General features: G+C 54.8%; 6 protein-coding genes across 6 annotated transcripts; 2 read left to right on the top strand and 4 right to left on the bottom strand.

Moving 5' to 3' along the window:
- Positions 1-330: 330 nt before the first annotated feature.
- On the top strand, positions 331-3,246 carry C8A04DRAFT_15684 (uncharacterized protein; the record flags this gene model as incomplete). Its single annotated transcript, XM_062778581.1, has 5 exons — positions 331-794; positions 956-983; positions 1,057-1,572; positions 1,648-2,552; positions 2,625-3,246. 5 exons carry the CDS (start codon positions 331-333, stop codon positions 3,244-3,246), a joined length of 2,535 nt encoding a protein of 844 aa, XP_062633019.1.
- A 1,082-nt stretch (positions 3,247-4,328) lies between these two features.
- Positions 4,329-5,894, top strand: C8A04DRAFT_32873 (uncharacterized protein; the record flags this gene model as incomplete). The annotated part of the gene is made up of 1 exon (XM_062782243.1): positions 4,329-5,894. One exon carries the CDS (start codon positions 4,329-4,331, stop codon positions 5,892-5,894), a length of 1,566 nt encoding a protein of 521 aa, XP_062633018.1.
- A 1,020-nt stretch (positions 5,895-6,914) lies between these two features.
- C8A04DRAFT_32872 (HPP family-domain-containing protein) lies at positions 6,915-8,006 on the bottom strand (the record flags this gene model as incomplete). Its single annotated transcript, XM_062782242.1, has 2 exons — positions 6,915-7,613; positions 7,710-8,006. The coding sequence occupies 2 exons, from the start codon at positions 8,004-8,006 to the stop codon at positions 6,915-6,917; spliced, it is 996 nt and encodes a 331-aa protein (XP_062633017.1).
- Positions 8,007-9,220: 1,214 nt separating this feature from the next.
- On the bottom strand, positions 9,221-9,847 carry C8A04DRAFT_40561 (uncharacterized protein; the record flags this gene model as incomplete). The annotated part of the gene is made up of 2 exons (XM_062784991.1): positions 9,221-9,459; positions 9,577-9,847. The coding sequence occupies 2 exons, from the start codon at positions 9,845-9,847 to the stop codon at positions 9,221-9,223; spliced, it is 510 nt and encodes a 169-aa protein (XP_062633016.1).
- A 299-nt stretch (positions 9,848-10,146) lies between these two features.
- On the bottom strand, positions 10,147-11,869 carry C8A04DRAFT_15682 (Indoleamine 2,3-dioxygenase; the record flags this gene model as incomplete). Its single annotated transcript, XM_062778579.1, has 6 exons — positions 10,147-10,492; positions 10,523-10,686; positions 10,756-10,893; positions 10,936-11,153; positions 11,220-11,469; positions 11,528-11,869. The coding sequence occupies 6 exons, from the start codon at positions 11,867-11,869 to the stop codon at positions 10,147-10,149; spliced, it is 1,458 nt and encodes a 485-aa protein (XP_062633015.1).
- A 2,754-nt stretch (positions 11,870-14,623) lies between these two features.
- On the bottom strand, positions 14,624-15,995 carry C8A04DRAFT_15671 (uncharacterized protein; the record flags this gene model as incomplete). Its single annotated transcript, XM_062778574.1, has 4 exons — positions 14,624-15,271; positions 15,381-15,685; positions 15,725-15,767; positions 15,846-15,995. 4 exons carry the CDS (start codon positions 15,993-15,995, stop codon positions 14,624-14,626), a joined length of 1,146 nt encoding a protein of 381 aa, XP_062633014.1.
- Between the last annotated feature and the right edge of the window lie 4,246 nt (positions 15,996-20,241).

Here is a 20,241-nt window from a genome sequence, read left to right as displayed (position 1 = left end):
TCTTTTTCTTTTCTTTGATTCATGTGACTCTTTCTTTTCCTTTCTGTTTAGAATTTAATATTCCAAGCCAATTCTTTTCTGGAGAGAACGAACGGCAACGCCGTCATGGTTTCCAGGAAAAAGAACGAGGTCGTTGCTTCCCAAAATGCACCATCCAATCACAACGCCAAGAGAGCTCACGTTGGAGCCTGTGGACCCACACAATCCATCTCGGACATTTGAAACCCCCGACATGTCATCTCGTCGGCCATCAGCCCATCAACAAACTCAGTCATGAAAACATCGCTCACCACATTCTGAAATCCCTTCCCACCGCGTGTCGACGAAAACATGGCCTCAACCCCAGCCCCAACACCACCCTTCACCCATCCAACATCAGTCACTCAATCACACGCAGAACCCACCACAAACACCCCGTCCCAAACTCAACCCCCCAACAGCAAACCCCCTCGCATCCACGCTTGCCTACCCTGCCAACAACGCAAAGTCCGCTGCGACCGCAACTTTCCCTGCGCACACTGTATCCGCGCCGGACCGGAGATTGCCTCGCGCTGTGTGCCCGCGTCACAACTGCCCAATCGCCCGCCTCGGCGCCGTCGGTTTGCAGAGCGTGAGCTGTTGGATCGGATAAGGCGGTATGAGGGGTTGTTGAAGGAGAGGGGGGTGCGGTTTGAGCCGTTGCATCCGGAGTCAACGGCGGATTCGCCCGCGGTGAGAGGGGGGAGTGTGGGATTGGGGGAGGATGACGGAGGGGGGGAGTTAAGGGCGGAAGAGGGCCAGGTAGTGACGCCGGCGTCGTTGGGGGGACCGGAGGTTGCGGGGAAGGGGTTGCCGACTCGTCGAGTGGAGAGAGAGGATGTGGGGAGTAAGGAGAGGACGACGTAAGTTTGGGATAGACGGTGTTGGTTGGAGGTTTGTTGGTTTGGAACGGATGGCTGATATTTGTGGTGATTAGGAACCTCTGGCAAGCTCTCAGCCAAAAGGTGCGTGATTAATCCACATCAAGGCCGCACATGGTTCTAGAGAAAACCGGTCTAACTTTGGCAGAACTATGAGCACGAAGGCGTCGCTGATGACGACGACGACATATCGGACGAACACTTGCCACGTGACAACGACGACGACATGAGCACCATCATTAGGACCGCATGGGATCGCACCCATAATAACGCCCCGGACACCGCCCACCACTTCCTATTCGGGTCGCCGGCCAGCACGGTCGCTGTGGCGGCCATGCATCCGGACCAGGCCCGGATCTTCCGGCTCTGGCAGTTTTATCTCGACAATGTCAACCCGCTGCTGAAGGTCACGCACACGCCGACGCTGCAGGCGCGCATTATTGATGCGGTGGGGAACTTGGGAAACATCAGCGCGCCGCTGGAAGCACTGATGTTTAGTATCTACTGCGTCGCTGTGCTGAGTTTAACGGATTCTCAGTGTGAGAGCCTGTTGGGGTCTCCGAAGCGGGATCTCTTATCCGGATATCAGTTTGCCTGTCGACAGGCTCTGCTCGACTGCAACGTGCTCCAGTCCAGCGACCACGACTGTCTCACAGCGCTGTTCCTCTACTTGGTACCGTTACTCTCTCGCTCCTGAATACGAGACTCGGAGAGTCGGAGAGAACACTTCTAACTCTTGGTGAACTAGGTCTCCATCAAACCTACCACCGACCCCCGGGCTCTCTCGTCCCTGGTCACCGTGGCCATCCACGGCACCCAACGCCTCGGCTACCACCGCGAGGCCATGAATGCAAGCCGCCCGGCTCTCGAAGGCGAGCTGCGCCGCCGACTGTGGTGGTCGCTCGTGTCCTTCGAGCAGCGTGTCTGCGAGACATACAACCACCGCACCAACACGCTGTCTGTGGTCTGGAACTGCCACGTTCCGCTCAACCTCAACGATTTCGAGCTTCTCCCGGGAACCACAACGGCCCCACTCACCCATGATCGACCCACAGAAGCGCTCTTCGTGCTCTTGCGCAGCCAGCTGGCCGACTGTCTCCGCCGGGTTCCGTTCCACCTCGGCATCACCGACCCATACCTGGCCACGCTCGCGCCACCACCCGACGCGGGTAACCAGGGAAGCCCCGCTAACTTCGGCGACATGCAGCTCGCGCTGGAAAGAACACTATCCTTATGCGACATTGACCACAACCCGCTGCATTTCACCGCCGCATGGACGGCCCGCGGGTTCCTGGCCAAGTGTCTGTTACTAGAGTACTCCACGCGCCAGCACGCCCGTCACAACAACAAGGGGGCCAAGGCTACGGCGAGTATTGGCCCACGGGGCGAGCATAATAGGGGAGGAGCAACCGAAGACGAAGAACAAGACGAAAAAGAAGAAGAAGAAGACGAACAAACCGGCCTCAACCACGCCCTCACCATGCTCCGCTGCGACACCACCCTGCTCTCCTCGCCCATGACGTTCCCTTTCCGCTGGTATATCCAGTGGTATTTCCCTTTTCTTGCATATATCTACATTGTGCAATATCTTATTGTCTCGCGGCCGAGACAGCGTTCTTCTGGACAGGAACAAAACCGGGGACAGATACGACAGTCGCGGCAATGGCCGGGGAAACAACCACAACAAAAACAACAACAGCAAAAAGGCTGTGGTGGTACGTCTAGATCCCCCAACAACAAAAACGACGGGGCCGACTATGCGGCTATTTCCAAGCGCTGCTGGGACGCGATGAGCGAGAATTACGAGGCGCGGGGTAAGGTTATGGATTTCACAGGGCGCGAAAACAGTGGCAGCGGCGGTCTTGGAGAGGACGAGAGTAAACGGTTCGAGCCGCTGTACCGGCTGTTCGCGGGGGTCATTCTTCGGGGCTGGGACCAAATCTCCCGGGTTGGAAGTAATGGCCGCAACGATGGTGGTGATAATGGAGGGGAGGGGGAGAATGGCATGGAGGTGCCGCGGATCGTGGCGGGTATGAGAAAGCGATTGCGGGAGATGCAAGCTGCTCAAGGTGGTGGCCACCCGGGAATGGGCGGTGAGGGCGGTATCAGTGGTGGTGGTAATGTGGGAGTGCAGACAGGAGCGGGCATGGGGATGTCAGGAATGGGAATGGGCGGGGGAATGGCGGGTGATGCTGTTGGTATCGGGGCGGATGGTGGAGGGCAGGGTTTCATGGGGTTGGTAATGGACCAAGGAGGGTATTCGATGGATCTGATGATGGGGGATGGGCAGATGGGGTTTGGGGATATGCAGCAGCCGTTTTGGCCGGGCGCGGATTGGGTGATGTAAATGGGGGAGAACAATGAAAAAGGGAAAGAAAGGAAGATAAAAAGGTCCTGGGAGTTGGAAACATTTGGACATTTTATACATCGAAGTCCAAGGTTGCTATTGGAATAGGAAGAATCAATAGGAGAAATATATAGCGAATAGAGTTTCAGAACTCAACGTACTCTTACGATTGATCGTATATATTGTGGCGGAGAAGAAAGTGGAAAGGAGGCCGATGATAAATCACTGTGTAGGTTTTGACTCGATGGGTGAAATCGGGGAAAAAAAGGTGCAAGAAAGCTTTTCTTATCAAAACCCGTGAATCTGTGGATGGAAGGAACGCTGTTGAGCCTGAAAACTTAGTACCATTACTATTGTTTGTTCCATGGGTTACTGTGACCGATGCAGGCACGTGTTGGGTGCCCTGAAACTTTTTTTCGGGGCACGTAGAGACTTCATCGCACGAGGAAAGCACGTTGCCCGGAACAACTGAAAGGTCGGCGCACGTACACGTACATACATGACGCCCCTACCAGCTGCAAGTTTAGCAAAAGGTTGTTACGGGCATGTAATTATTCTTCGTTTGGGGTTTCGGCTTCGTTCTGAATACACCCCGGGTGCTTTGGCGGTTGGAGGAGGTCTTAACCGGTATTGTTAGTGGTAAAGTATTCAATAGGTGTTACATTTTGAACACTTTCTAGGGCGTGTTTGAGTATTTCATATATATTACGTATTTTGCGGTAAGATAAGCGTCTACGTGTAGGAATGGCTTTGATCTCTTGGATCACAGACCCTCATTACATGCTCGCAGCGCTGGGATGCATTCGTCTTGTTACCTATGCAACTCTACCTAGATAAGGTAGATAAAGCCCAAGCAACTTCGTGCATTTCGTCGTCACTCCCAAGTAACTCAGAGGTCAGTGCGGGGCTTTCACTTGATTATCTCTGCTGATAAAAAGGACCCTGACCTCAGTACCTGATCTTTTGACTCCCCTTTGTTTTCTTCTCTTAGCCACTTCTTTCTGGACCCACGATTCTGTTCACTACTAATTACACTTTCACTTCCCCTGGACTTAATTAAGAGCCAAGAGGCAATCACCACGATGGACACGCCCAATCCGCTTCCTCCGATCGAGGGCAAGTTCATCGGGAATTATCCCATTGGTTGGGTTCCTGATGCCCCTGACATTGCCGGCACCGTTCCTGGTCAGTCACAATCGCCGGCGACTCCCCGACCAGAGTCCCCAGAGACCCCAGAGGCCCCAGAGACCCCAGAGACCCTCGAGATCCAGGACAGCACAGGGATCACGGAGGCTTGGGAGACTTTAGAGACCCCAGAAACCTCAGAAACCCCCGACGTCTCAGAGGCCGGTGAAGCCTGGGAGACCTCGAAGACTCCAGAGACCTCTGAGATCTCCGAGTCCCCGGAGACGCGCGACGAGTGGGCTATAAAATGTTTGAAAAAGGCGTTCGCAGAGGGGATACAAAAGGAAATCGACGAGGATCAAGAAAACCGTAAAAAGGACCCAAGGTGCAGGCTAAGCGATTGCGAGGGCATGAAGGAGCTGTTGGTATATCTGAGTGTACTGCTGGAACCGTTGACGGAGCTGGATGTGTTGAATGTGGCGGCCACGGGGGGTGAGAAGCCGATCAAGCTACACAACCGGCTTCTAGATATCGCAAAGACGTACCTAATCTTGAGCATATGCCTGATCAACGAGTTGTGGTCGTCGATTTCTGCGCCTCCTGACCGGCCCGTTTCGTCATCAACCGGCACAATGACAGCCCGGAACAACGGGGTGCTACAATGGTACCGCAGCCACTGCCCGCTGACCGGCGCGCAGATTGTGCAGGCGGAGCAGCACCAGCACATCATCCCTCTCCGAGCGAAAACGACCAGCGACAACCTCGACGATCTCTGGTGGTATCTTGAGGGATTCTTCCCGTTCCGTGGCGACCCACCCCCCTTCACGGAGGAGATGGACGAGAAGGGAAACATCCTACCGCTGGATCTAACCACGCGATGGTTATGGGACCGGAACCGCCTCGGGCTCCGGCCGATTTTGCACCCGACCGAACCCCAGACCAGAATGTACCTCCAGGTGGTCTGGTTTCCGCAACGGCATATCGAGATCGGCCTGGACGCGGACGACAACAATGAAAGCACGAGCGAAAGCACCAGCACAAGCACAGGCACAGGCGCGGGCGACGAAGCCCCCACTGCAACAGCAGCGCCGACGACGAAACTGGTGCCCACAGACTTATTCGACAAGCGAAGGGTAATTCATGACGAAGCCACGGGGGCCGCCAAGGGAGCCGAGCTCATCTGCCACGGGGATGTCTACGAGCTGCACACACCCGACTGCAAGGCACGCCCGCTGCCGGATATCCGCTTGCTGCAGATGCGGTTTGCGATGCAGCAGCTCCTCGCGCCGCAACAGTGTCCCGCGGCACTGCGGATCATCTTTGGGGTGGATCCTCCAGCTTCCGAGGACGGTGATGATGGTAATGGTGATGGTGATGGTGACACGAAGCAAGGGCCGGACGAAAAGTGTATGCCTGCCGAGTGGGACCGCATGCTTGATGATGCTCTTCGTTTTGGGATTTTGACCTTGGAGCAGGAACAGGCGTGGAGGAGACATATCCTCAAGGAGGCTTCTGCTGAGTAACTTTATAACAAGGCTAAAAACGGCTGAGTCTAGAGATAATTAGAAGGGATTAAAAGTCGTTCGAGGCCCAATTTAAGGAGGCAGACATCCACCGCAAGGGTATCCTCTATGTGGCTAGCAAAACGGAGTGGTACTGGACTTTTATGGACGTGGTAATTGGTCCGCTTAGACTTCGCAAAGACACTGTCAAAAAGAATGGAAACCGAATTGACCAAGTGTATCAGTACCGTTTCCAAGTAATTAATCGTTCCCGCCGTAATTACAATGACGGATCACAAGAGCTTGAGCAAGTCTCGATTGCCAAATTAATTTGAATGACTGGTAGGGCGAGCTGGGCGCCATCGCGGAGCAGACACGAAAGAGCAACTCAGAGCCTGCTTGGAGTGGCTCGTCACTTATTACGCGCTGGGCGGGGAGGCCAAGGGACTGGGAAATATACAATAGATGCTCGAATTTGATTGTGCTCCCGATAGGTAGAGAGAACGCCAACAGAGAATACCTCAGTGCCAGAAGACATCGCCGCGAGGTTTCAGTTGTAGCCAACAAATCCCTGATGTACCTGAGGTCAGGTAGGTCAGGGAACCTCACCTTAAGCCATGTAATCATTGCCCCAACGAGCGGTCTTCCATCGTGGGATGAAGCCAAGCATCGCATCTTCTCACCAGTAGACCGTTAACTACCCATCCAAGGATAGGGGTAGGTACGTATGACAACCGTTGTAAATCTCCAGTCAGCCCCCTCAACTGGAAGATAAAAGCGGAAAGGTTATACATAAAAAAGACGAGGTTTTGAGGAACATCGCTGTCATCAAAGTAATTAGATAAGGGTAGATTCGATTTGAGAGGATGGACTTCGGGGGTGTATTTAGGTCCAGGAGACATAGTCACTGTCACTATAGTATATCGTGGGCCAGAGTATCTTGTATTATGTTTCTTTCATTCTACTTCTACCTACCCCCCGTTCTATTGGCTGCTATTCGTAACACAACATAAAGCGTCATACAAACGGAGTCTTTTACGCCTATAACCGCTCGCTCAGCGTCTCCAATGACAACACCTCCTCCGGCCGTAGCGACAGCCCTTCCGGAATATACACCTTCCCCCGGCGAACCACAATCTCCCCTTCATTTCCGTTGGCCACCGACACGACCCGTGCCAGTTCCCCGTCCGTACCCCTTCCCCGCCCACTCTCCAGGTCTCCTGCGCTACTACTCCCACTCCCACTCGACTCCTCCCCTTCATCGCCTTTCCCCTTCTCAATCACCGTTTGTTCCTGCTTCTCCCCCCCATCCCGACCTTCCTTTCCATCTCCACTCCGCTTCCAAAACCCTCCCGTCTCCCCCGGACTCCACCAATAAAACGGAAACCTCCTCTGCACATTATTCACCCCCAACGCCACGACCAACATCAACCCGCACCCAAGCAAAACCGGCACAAACAAAAACCACCCCAACCCGGCCACATCCGGATCCAACACCGCCATCAACGCGGTCGCGCCCGCAGGCGGGTGCACAGTCCCCGTGAGCGCCATGGCAGCTGTGGCACACGCGCAGGCAAGCGAGGCGCCGAGCCAGCGGATGGCGGGGAAGTGAGGGGAGAGGGAGAAGAGCTTTTGGAGGATCACGCCGACGAGGACGGAGATGGTTTGGCCGAGGATGGCGTTGCGGGGTTGGGCGAGGGGGGATTCGAGGGCGTAGAAATCTAGGACTGCTGCTGCGCCCTGTTTTTTTTGTCTCTTATTAGTATTGTACCGGGGAGCGACTGGGGGTGGGAGAGGAATAATAGGGTAATAAAGAAAGAGACAGCAAGGACGTACAAAACTCCCAATAATAACCGGAACACCGCGGGATTCAAAAGCAGGGACATGCTGCGTCACAGCACCGATGATAGCCAGACTCGAAAACACCCCGACCATAGCCCAGAAGATCATGGCGATGTTGCCCAGGGGCGGGCGGCCCCCGGCAGAGGAGGACGGAGCATGGGTGCGGTGGCCGAGGAAGTGGGCGATCGGGGTGGGCAGTCGAGGTAACGGGGAGGCTGGGATGAAGGGGTTGAGGTGGGCGTCGATGTTGAAGTGCCAGCGGGAGGGGCCGCGGCGGGCCTGGGCGGACATGGTGGTGGTGTTGAGTCGTCGACTCTTGAGGAGAGTCGAGGAGAGTTGATGTCCTCGAAACGAGGGTTGATAACCACGCCCGTTCAGTCAACCGCAAGCCAGGGTGAAATACCGGACAGGGAGGTTAAAAAAGATGGAAAAAGAAGAGAAAGAACCCCCGGAGTTGTCCCGGCATTTCGTCAACCCTGTATAAGCCGCCCAAAGACCGATCCATCGATTCCGAACAACGCAGAAGGAGAGTAAGTACGGAAATAAAGGGAAGAACATCTCGGATGTCGCCATCCGGCCGCACGATTCAATAACGGTTGTCCCTGCAAAACTCCCAAAGAATGCTGTGTGGTGCAGTGGATTCGCCCACTGGGTCGGACCTTCCAGGCGCGAGCCAACGACGACCCGGGGATTTACGTCAGATTTGCTAAGAGAAATTCCCGATGCGGTTTAGCGCCGGACAGGTGCTTGAACGACCTGCCATGCGCTGCCGCAACGCGTGCCGGTGTTGGATCTATTTCCGCGGAGCCTCATGTTTGTTGGACCGTTTCTCTCATTTTTTGGTCTTTTTTTTCCAACAATTTTGGTGGTTGAAGACGAGTTAAACGGGCGCGTTGTGTCTTTCCGATGGGAAGCACATGCCAACTTCTCCTGGGCACACTAGAAAGAACCCACATGCATCGAATGGCGCTGACTGGAGTTAACGGACGCCAAGCCTGATTCGATCGTCCGGGAGCGCCCGCCATCCGAAACGGGAATCCGGGGAAATGCGGCAGTCACTGCTGGCCTATGAGGCTATCACCCTATCAAGCCTATCATTGCGATGCGGTTGTCGAAGCTAGTGTAGTCAGTCTGAAAGAAGATTTAGTTAACGTTACCTTCAACTTCACGGCTTTTTCGAGAGTGCGATAGGATTTCTGCTGTTGGATCCAGATTGTGGAATTACTGTGGATTACGGACGAGCGGTGCGGAGAAGTCTCGGCATTCGGTTTGCTGTCGGATTTTCCGGACGGACAGTGGGCCGTTCGTCTGGATTGTGAGTGACATGTGGTAGTTCCGACGACTCTCGACAGCTGAATCGAGTAGGCTGTGTTGATCCATTTACATTGTGCTCGTTTCCGGCGTTCGACCCAGGATTTGAGACTCAAGCGGTATCCTATCCCTTAACCCCAGCTCCATCCCGCTCTCCTGGCTACACACAAGTTGTAACTAACAACCGTCTTACTTCAACTCCCCAAAACTCTCCCGATCTCCCGCAAAAAATGCATCTCCCTCTCCCTCACCGACCGCCCAAACTCACTCCCCGGCACCGCCCCCTCGACCAACCGCCTCGCCTCGTCCAGACTCACCCACATGTGTTTCAGCCCGTCTTCGACTTCCTCCTCTTCCAGCGCTGTCCGCCCGGTGTCGGAGACTAGGTCGGCGACGTAGCAGTAGGAGGTTTGGCACTGTTGTAGGCGGAATTCTTTTGTTATTGCGAAGCAGCGGGGTTGTATTTTGGTTTTGTCGTTGGTCTTGGCGTCCTCATACCCGTTATTATCATCATCCCCTAGCCCGTTGGTGTTATCCGCGCCGTCATTACCATCATTGTATTTAAGATCCCTCCGCAACCTAATCACACCACCCGTCTCCTCCAAAAACTCCCTTCTCGCCGCCGTCTCATGATCCTCGCCCGGTTCGACCCCTCCACCAGGGAGTTTGTAGTAGTTGTCGCGCGCGGCATGGAGGATGGCGATGTGCCCCTGCGGGTTGAAGGCGATGATGCGGACGGCGGAACGCGGGGTGTAGGAGGTTGATGAGGAGGGGGAGCCGATTACTTTGGTTGGGGGGGTTAGTTGGGTGTGGGGGGGCATTGTGAGTGTGTCGCGGATGTCGGGGGTCTGTTGTAGTAGGAGGTGAAGGGCTTTTTATAATGTGGCAGAGTGAGGGTGGGTGAAGTGAAGGTGGAGGTGGCATTGGACTTCACATCCAGGTTGGCTATGTTGTTATGAGTAGGCGGGTTTAATTCAAATCTCTAGGCAGCAGCTGGCTAATAGGCACGCCTGTACTTCTCATGCTTATGAGTCACACCGCTCGCTGTTTAAACACCAATCCAAAAACGCCGAAAAGGGAGAAAAGAAAAGAAAAGAAAAATGGGCAAAAAGCCAAACCATCACGAGAACAAAACCCCCGCCCGCACCGTCTCATCCCTCGATTGCTTCAAAAACGGCACCAACGCCGTGCCCCCCGTCCCAGTCAATTCCCCCGTCCCTTCACATTGTCCTCCCTTCTCACCCTTATCTCCATCTCCATTTCCCTTCACCTTTCCCCCTAACCTCGATGAAGCAGTCGCCAAATTATTCATCACCTTTTCCCCTTCCTCCTTCAACGGCGCCGGATGCCTCGACGGGATAATAATATACCGCGCGACAATCTGCATATGTTTATCCCGAAACCCCGCCAGTGATTGCGTTGCCGTCTGGAATGCCTCACCCAGCGCGCGTTTTTCGGTCTCTAGTCTCCCGTCCGTGTCGTGCGTGATGTGAGACGGCATGCTGGTCGCGAGGATCTCCCCGACAAGCGTGCGCATCCCCCCTGGATACCGCGCGCTGACATCGCGGAGGAAGCGTCGGTGGGGTTCGGGCATGTAGGCGCGGATTTCTTCGTGGTAGCTTGTTTCTTTGGGGTTGCTGTCGGTCTTCTCTCCTGCTTTCTTTAGTTCCCCGCCTTTCTTCAAGCTCACCCCCTTCTGTTGGGTGTTTTCTACTGGCCTGCTCTTGACGCTGTTGCTGTTACCAGCTCCCACAACCCCGTGTTCGACCCCCAATGCCGCATCCAGAAACTGCACCAGCGAACTCTGCCCGTTACTCCCACCGCGATACTTCCTCCACTGCCCTTTTCTCCCTTGACACCTTTCCCCCTCCTGCCCCGCTCCGTTATTGTTGCCGTCATCACAACAAACAGAAGCCCCCTCATCATAAAAAACCCCCTTCGGCAACCCCGCCCCCTCCATCCCCGAACTCCCCGCCAAAAACGGCCGAATCAGGTGATAATACACCCCCGGCCGACACCGCTCATACATCCGCTCCAACAACCCGCCCAGCGCAGCAATACACGCCACAAACTCCCGCAACGCTTGCGTAGTTGTTTGCAGGTCGTGCATATCCTCCTCTTCTCGACCTGCGTTGCCCCCACTGGTATGACAGGAGCGAGACCGAGCAAGATACCGTCCCCCCGCTTCCAAACCGCGCAACATGCCGGAAATAATCTCCCCGCCGCGCGCTTCCATGGCGGCGGAGACCATGTAAAACCAGGATTCGTCTTCGGTGCCGGTGAAGGTGTGTAGGGCGTGGAGGTGATCTAGGTCGGTGAAGTCGTGACTAGGGGATGTGGTGCGAAAGTTCCAGAGGTTGAGGCCGGCGTAGGTTGCGACGGGGGGGAGGTGCAGGTGGGAGGAGACGGTTAGGAGGGGGAGGGTTAGTTGGGGGGGGAGGATCTGTGGGTGTTAGTTAACTGAGTGTTATAACTGATGGGAAGAGGGTTGGAGGGGGTACCTCAGACGCGGTGTCCCCACCCCAGATGTAGGCGTGGGCAAGAAAAATGAGAACGAGGTAAGCACGTCGCCATTCGGGTTCTGCCGCGAGGAGCTTGGTGGAGAGAACGGGGAGTTGGTCGACTTGGCTGCGGAGCGTGCGGTTGGTGAGAGAAACAGACAGCGTATCCATCACAGACTCCCATGGTGAGTAGTAGATGCTGGGAAGCCTGGTTAATGGCGCTTCCTCAGGGAGAAAACCGTTTCGTGTGATTGCGTAGTCCTCGAGGGACAGTGGTAGCTCGCGCTCGCCATCGTGGGCGTCGTTGTGGGGGTTGTGATGGTAAGTCTCAGGCGGCGACATTTTCACGTTAAACAGACAAACAAAACAATCGTGAAAATGGTCAAAATCCTAGAACAATTGGGAAGATAGCAGTAAACAAACGACACACACCGATAACTTATACCGACCATCCCGAAACCCCTGATCGATCACGCACCCATCTCCATACCTTCCGTACCCACAAACATCCGCCCTTTACCGCACAGTCATATCCACATTCCCAACCTCAATCACTTGATGTCATCCCGGTTTCTGGGCAAAGGCTGTGAATTTCCCCAGTTCCGAGGACGGAAGACGGAACGGAAGACGGATGCGGCAGGTGGGGCCGGTTTTACCCGGGACCCACCCGGCGCGGGTTCCGTGCGCATCTGAACCGGGCTCGGCGCGGATCGGCGCGGATACCGGGACGGACGGTGTAGAGGACTGCTTCAGGGTAAACAATGATTACTGGCCGCATGGCAGGGCATGACTCGTTCGGTGGGATGCACTAGCATAAAAACCGCCGATTCAAGCTTGAGGGCAGGTCGGGCAATCTCTTAATTCTGGCCAAGCCCAACTTCAACGTGAAAGTCAAAGCCGTTCGGCTTCTTCCAATTTGCGAACCACGAAAAGAATGATAGCCAATGGATAACCGTGAGCACAAATCCCAATAAAAAGACCAAACTTGAAGCAATTGCTTCCGAGTATCAAGGCGTACACCAAAAGGTAACCAAAAAGCAGAACCAGCTGCTAAAATTTATTCCAATCTCACCCAAAAACTCACCGGTAATCACTGTCTCTCCCCTTGCTCCCTCCTCGGTCTCGACCCACCCCCGCCCAACCCGCTCTCCAAATGCTCCTCCTTAACCTTCTTCCTGGAAAACGAAGGCAGCGGGATGGCCATTCCCGTCCCCTTCCCCAACCCCGGCAGCGCCAGCGCCAGCCCCGGTTTCTTCCCACGGCCTTCTGACCGTCCATCCGCTGAATCTTCCTCGTCCGTGTTTGGAGCAGCTTCCAAACTCGATTGCAGAGTGCGTATACTACCCTCACGTGAGTTAATTGACGGCCCGTGATCACGCCCAGCCGACGACTCGCGGCGGCCGTCCTTCCCCGACTCGCCCGTGCGTTGACGGGGCCACGGAAGCAGGTCCGAGACAGCGATCCGGCTTTTCTTGGCGTCCTTCTCGGCTCCCCGCGGCACCGACCGCCTTCGCCGGATTGACGACGTGCTCGGTGCGTGCCAGTTATCTTCAGACCCCTGCACCGTGCTCCGTTCCATGCTGGACCGGACCGAAGCGTTCTCTGCTTTCTCGTCGTCGTTGCGGCGTGCCTGGGCTGCGGTTTCTTCTTCTTCCTGTCGCTTCTTCTTCTTGTCCCGCTTCTTATTCTTCATGTTCTCCCTACTCTCTCTCAACGTCGCCACACCCATAGCAGTCTTCGCCCACTCAGGCATTGCCACACTGCCAAACGCATCCACCAACGGCCGCAACACGCCAGATTCTCCAATCGTGGGTTCCTTGACGCGTAACCATGCCCTGTGCAAGGGATAGTCCCACACCCAATTGTCTGCGTCGTCTACCATGTTTTCCGGATACGTTTCCCACCCCTCATGTATGCTCCCCAGCTCGTCAAACCCACCCTCCTCATCCTCCCAGCCCGTCGCTATCGCGTCCACGTCGGACCGGGGGCCGCTATGAACATCGGGATCAACGCTAGCATGTGGGGTGCTGGTGTAAGGCCTTTGGTCCGCGCCGCGATCTGGCCCAGCATCATGAGTCGCCTCTGCATCACCTAGTGGACTCCCATCATTTTCAAAGCCGTGATATCGATCCCCCGCAGTGTCTGTCTCTTCCCAATCCACTTCTTTAGGACCGGACTGCTCCGCTGCTTCCTTTGGCAGAATAGGAGGGTACTGGTGCAACCTCCAGAGTTCCCTGATCAAGGGAATGTGCCGGTGGAATATGTACCGGCCAAACAGCCGGGCGTATAAAAACTCGGTCCCAGAGTAGTTCGATGCCCATCCGATCTCGCTGGTCGGCTCTTCGAGAAATCTTTCGGAGCGGGCGCCATCGGAGTCGTCCCCAGCATCTGAGCCGTCCCCAGCATCGGAGCCGGCGCTGTCGTCAGAATCGGAGTCGGAAGGATGCCGACGGTGACGTTGTCGACGAGGCTGGAGCCGGGCGGAAACACGAACAGTACGGTTCCTGTACCAGCGAAAAATCCGATTGCTGTAAAAGGCGAGCGTGACGATGATGATGATAGTCCCGAAAGAAATCCCGACTGCAATGTGTTATTAGCGAAGCGGGATATGGAGAGTGGGACGAAGTTCTGGGGGAATAAGGGATAATTAATCAGACAGCACGGTGGCACCCGTCCAAACATACATATCAAACCCATCACTTCGTGCAGCGGCCAGTTTATCTCGCCCGTCTCCGCGTTGTGTGGATACCGCTCAATGGAGATGGCCAGCACACTGGACAAGAAGGAAAGGGGGAGCTATAATTGATGGAGCATGTCAGTGCCGCGCCAAACCTCCCCCCAGAACGTTCCCAGACTTACAAAAATAACGGTCACAGCCGTGAAGACAAGTGTAATCTGAGAATTTGGGTCAGTCTTGAGATGCTGCAAATCCCGCTCACCGTGGTTTCGTTTCCAAGGCATCTTAGCTTACGTTGCTCTGGCGTTGGGTATGTTCCGAGCCCTCTCGTGCAAATCTGGCTTCCCATGCATTCGCCTGCTTCTGCCTGTGGCTAATAAGCCCGTTGATCTAATATGTTTCTCGTCAGCTTCTAACTACTAAAACAAGGACATAGAAAGAACGTTGGAATAACTCACTTCCTGGCGAACCTTCTCCGCATATATCATCATCTCCTTGATTGTGGAGATATTCACCTGGGCCAACTCCAGAATCTCCTCCGCTTGCGCCAATGCCCTCGGTTTTTGGAACATGGCCGGCTCGTCCGCGAACTGCACGGTGCGTCGCCCCGCGGCCCGAGCCCTTGCTGTGGGGGAGGCCGGCCCACCGCCTGACATTGCTGATGCTAGCGGCCGTCTTGGACTTGACATACCGATGGAGTCAAGAGGGTCCGGCTCATCATAAAGGCTCGACGAGGTCCTGTCACCATACATGTATGACTCAGGTGTGTCCAAAATGTCGCTATCGTCGTCGGCCCGGCCGCTGCTGTCACGGTACAGAGAGGAAGGTGAGTAATAAGCCTCGGTGGCAAGTGATAATCGACTGGGAAAGAGCACTTTGATCCATTTTGCGAGGGCCGTTCGCTGTTCTTTGAATACATTTTGGATGGTTTTCAGCTCGTCCAAGATGTCCATGATTTCAGCGAGCAGCCGGGTCTCGGTGGTGAGCTGGAACAGGGAATTGGTTTTAGTTGCGCGGGTTTGCTCGTCAAGCGTGTTCTTGTTGAGCTCTCTAACAAGCGATTTGAACTCGTCTAGCTGAATCGCGTGTCTCTCAGCCTACAGTGTTGTATGTCAGCAACAAAATTCTTGGGTTTCGTGGTATATTTCTCGGGTGGGTTGTTTGTTGATTGCTTACAATGAGGGTGATGCTCGACTGAAAACATTCGTACAACGTCACTTCATATGGACCTGGACGCCTGAGAAAGTCCACGCTGTATCGGATAATGGTGTTTGCAAGGTCCAGCGTGTCTTTCATGAGCGGCCTGTCGTCGTTTCCTTTGAGCTTCTCCTCGGCCAGGTACTTTGCCAAGTTGTAGTTTTTGTCCGCGCACCACGTGTCCGGGAGCGACGTAATCACAGTCTTGTCATCTTCGAGAACCCACAGCCAGAGCTGGTCAACCATGAGTACGGGGCAGTCATCCCTGGAAATAGAAGGTTCATCTGATTGAACGTTGCCATTCTTGCGTTTTCGTGCCTTACCCTTGCTCACCCACCGCGACATGACTTGGCTGTTGTCGCGTCTCTATGACAATAGTAAAGTGCGGTGCGTTGATTAGTGGGCTGGTAAAATGAAAGGCCAGAGTCACACCTGACGACATACCTCTGTATCATGCAGCATATGGTAGGTGAATTGATCCAAAGTCCGTCGGCAGTGCAGTGGTGATTCCTGACCACCGCGATAGTAACTTCGTATTAGTTGGACGTTCTCGTTAATATTATCGCCCGGTGGCAAATCAAGCAAGCCCTTCATCGTTAGGGTCAGCTGTCGGCGATATTGGTGCAGTTCAAACCCTAAAACAGGCATCTGGCAGAAGTCAGTGGACGCTCGTTCCATCACCAGGCTGCCACCTAACGCATGCTTGGTGTTTCCTTACAAACAGGGCCGTCACAGTTCTCTTTTCGGGCCCCAGTTCAGGGAGTCCCGAGAGCGGAATCGGTGGTTCCCCGTATGGAACCATGGGAAACGTAGTGTACATAAGTGCTGCCCAGTGGCGAAGGTCGGCCTCAAAAACCTAAAAAAAAAGAAAGCCATGATGACGTGTGAGTCGCAAAACGCAAGTGCAGTGGTTAATATGGCGTGGGCCTCATATACCTGCTTATATCGAATGGCACCTGGAGCCACATGCTGGTCAAAATACGCTTGGCCTGTTACACGCGAACCACCGATTAGGATTGCGTTTGGGGAGCCCGCTCTAGGGATGGGGGCCCGCTTGATCAAGACAGTAACCATACCTCGGTGCCTCCTTTTACCGATGGACTCGTCGATGCGTCCAAACTGCCGGAGAAAGAGGGCCTGGTGATTATTATGCCGCCAAGGAAATCAGTATGGGTTAATTATTCATGCCACGTTGGACCGCGATGCGAGCTAGCTCCCCAGGGTTCCTAACCTGTACCCATTTCTCCTGGAGGATGGACGAGAAAAGATTAGCCGCTTAAACCCTTGCTGATTATGACCAACCCAGCTTCGGTGACTTACATTGTTTGCGGGCAAATGGACCAATCGGCAGGTCGGCCGCTTGTCTTCATCAAGCCTAAGGCTGCGCTGGAATAGTTTATCAGTCCCGTAGAACGGGGCATACAGCGCGGTGCCGACGGTAGGTTGCTGTCGATCAACATAATCCTGGTGTTCGTCTTGCGCAATGTAAAATTGCATCAGGATAGCCCGTATTCTGTCGCAGGCCGCCATCTCATCCTCGTAACATCCCGCAAGCTCTTCAATCAAGTCCTCGGTGGTGCGGAGGCGCCCAGCCCTAGCGCCTTTCGCCAATTCCCGGTGCTTCCTTCTGAGTTCCCAGACCCAGGCGTAACAAACGTCGGACTCTGACCCGTCGTTAGGGATATAGTCCCACGGCGTCTTCCCCTGACCGTCCAACAGATTTTCCCCGTTGTCCATTTCGGGTAACCCAAGAATCTTCTGAATTACCATCCGAAAGCCGTCGCCCATCATCACGAGCTCGCCCGCCATCGCCATAATCTCCTGAAAGAGAAGATGAAGTGGAGTAGCGCCGTTTGTGTCTTGTCTTATAGCTAGTTGTGGTGAGGCACTGAGGAAGCGGATTGCGGCGGAATCGTTCTTCCCCCGCACAGCACAATGGAGCGGAGAGTCTCCGATCCAGTCTTTGACATCAAGCTCGTACTTACAGTCGATGAAGGTCGCCAGCTGCCCTTCAAAGCGCACAACCCTTGAAGCCACGAATACAAGCAATCGCTTTACGTGCCTCACGAAAGAGCGATAATTTGGGTCCCCGGGCCCCCTGAATCTCCATGCCGACCTACTGCCGCTAAGAGGCACATTATTCTTGGCGGTGGGCTTTTTAAGGACGAGCTCGAGTTTGGAAAAGTCGACGTACGGGATCCATGGTGTTGGGCTCTGTTAGAACGTTGAGAGTCAACACCACCTGCTTGCTTTGGCGTTTGTGGGGTCATCGATATCGTGAAACATACCTTGGTCGTTGAGGTGGAGGGCGCAGTATAGAACCACACCACCGAGGTCTTACACTCTTCAAGCGTTTTCCGGAACCTCAACCATAGGCCCCAGGCATCAAATGCCCTTGACTCCACGATATTCCGAACTCTGGCGATGCGAGGATTGGTGGGGTTGGAGACCGGGGGAAAAATAGGAGGTGGTTCTGTGATGACCCTCTCGTTACAGAAAGACGACTTGGGTCCCTTGGCATATTCCTTTGACACGATGGGATCAGGGGCATCGAAGAAGAGGCAGCCGGCGGTGCCTGTCAAAACCCGCCAAGGGCGTGGAGTGGGAGGCTTGTCTTCGTCTAGGAGACAGCAAGCTTTCTGAATGACCAAGCACCCGAATCCGACACCGACAAATATCAACGGGGTGGAGCTGAATAGGTTGAGTTGCTCATTTCCCAGGAGGGGTTCAACAAGCGCATGTGTTACATCTTCAAGATACTTGGCGTAATCAAGCTTCGGGGAGGTATTCTTGTCAAGCGTGGTCTGTCCTGGGTCGAGAGGGCGATAGGCCAATGCCCAGACGCGAGCCTGGTTGAAGTCGGAGCCGAGCATGGTTGGGTCGGCGAGCCAGTTGCCAGTCTTGGCAGGTTTGTCCTTCTCCGACGGTGCTTTCGATCCCTTGGCAGACGATGGGCGGTTCGAATGTCGGGAGGTGCGGTCATCATCGTGGACTTTGTTTGCGGCCCCATCATCCAAGGCAGGCTCGGGAGCTGGCTGCGAAATGAGCGGCTGACGGTCCCTTTCTACAGCCGCATCACCAGCTCCGTCGGCTCGTTCTTTGCCTTTTACTGGCAAACCCGCCATCGCTTCCGCCCCGGAGGCGATCTGCACCCCCGTGATTCGATCTCCACTTGGCTCATTGATATCTGCTGGCTCAAACTTCCAATTCTCGACAATGTCTCGGGCCCGATCGTGTCCCCGCTTGCGAATTTGGGTTTCATTCCGAGCCTTCGTTCCAGTTATCGGGGCGGTGGCATCCGGGCGGGAGATTGAAGGCGCCGGAATTGGGGGTGTTGGCCGGGATTCCTTAGCTTCCTGGTCCGGACGTCGCTCAAAGCCCTTTTCAGTGACGAAGTTCCATGCGTTCGCCGGCGTCTGACCAAGGTCGGGTACCGCAATGATGTTCAGCACCGGCCTCTCGTCCGGGCAATAGTTGGCAAGTTCGACAAGCCTTGGGCGTTCTGGTGGTTTGGTGGGTTGGGCTTTGGTCCCAGGCTTTGCGCCCTCTGTCTTGCCTTTTGCGGAAGCCTTCTCTTTTCCTTGCCCTTGGCCCTTGGTTATCTTGCCGACTACGGCTGCCCCGCCCGGTTTGGAGGCCGGAGAAGCTGGCGTTGCCGACTGCGCCGCTTCGGGGGCGGGCTTGGCACTGCCGACGCGTTTCCGCCACGGCAAGTTGCCGCCAAGGCCTAGGATTGGTGTCGAAGGCTCACGCTGAGAAGACCCGGTATTGCTACGGCCAGGCTGAAGACCGCTAGGTGTACTGGGATCGGGTTGCGTGGCTGTGGGCTCGGCTTGTGGAACTCGAGTGGTCGTCTCTGTCGGGGGTTGAGGGGTGCCTTCACTGCCTTGAGGCCCAGAGATCGGGCTACGACTTTGGTTGTCTGTCGCAGATTTATTCAATAGGGAGGCGCCCAGTGCCTGCGCCTCTAGGAGCTCTTTGCGCAACGAATCCTGTGCGACGGCCAAACTATCTCGTGTATCTCCCCCCGGCGAGCGCGGTGGCGAAGACTCCATGGCCGGTGCGGATTCGTTGCGGAACTGCGAATTCGAGATATGGCGAAGAAAGGCGTCAAAGGCCGAACTTCGAAGAATGAGACGAAAAGGGAGACAAAACGGCAAGCTCACAATAGGACTTCAACGCGCATGCTGCGCGTCGCCGATCATTCTTCCAGCCCCCAAACAGCTATCACGCCGTCGCATTATCTGCCCCCTGTTGGGCTGTTGGTTCAACATCGCAGCATTGCTGTGGGGGGGCGCCTAGCGATGCCCTCGATTGGCTTCGCGAAAATGCACGTCGAAATTGTCGAGTCAAACAGAGCATCCCATTCCCCTGGCTCGCCTTTCCTCTTGCTCTTGGCATTTGGAATGCCCAATGCGGTTTGCATAGCTCAATAAGGAGTAGTTTGCTGCAGAGAGCAAAAGTGTCTGCATTTGACTCCGCATGAGCGATTCTGACACAACCTTGAAGGTTCTTTCCGGATGAGGGCATTGGCCATTGGTAGAGCAGGCACGACTTGCTAATTAATTCTCTCTCCTCTGCCCGTTCTCTCGGCTGCGCCTACCTATCTAGGAATCAACTACCTTACTTCGTGCCTAATTCTTTACACATTCGCCGATTTGAATCAAGGTCAAGTAATTACCATACTGTAATTGGTAATGGGTGACGGTTGGCGGATTTTCCAAATGAACTTGAAAACCTTTCCTATGACCATAACTAGTTAACCGTTCTGCGGTAATTAACCGCACACACATTTCAAAACAACTAAAATCTCGACGCTTTATGTTCCCGGCATGCTTTC

The sequence above is a fragment of the Dichotomopilus funicola genome, assembly GCF_033296635.1.
Source record: "Dichotomopilus funicola strain CBS 141.50 unplaced genomic scaffold C8A04scaffold_102, whole genome shotgun sequence".
Taxonomy (NCBI): Eukaryota; Fungi; Ascomycota; class Sordariomycetes; order Sordariales; family Chaetomiaceae; genus Dichotomopilus; species Dichotomopilus funicola.
This window is presented reverse-complemented; position numbering and strand designations above follow the sequence as displayed.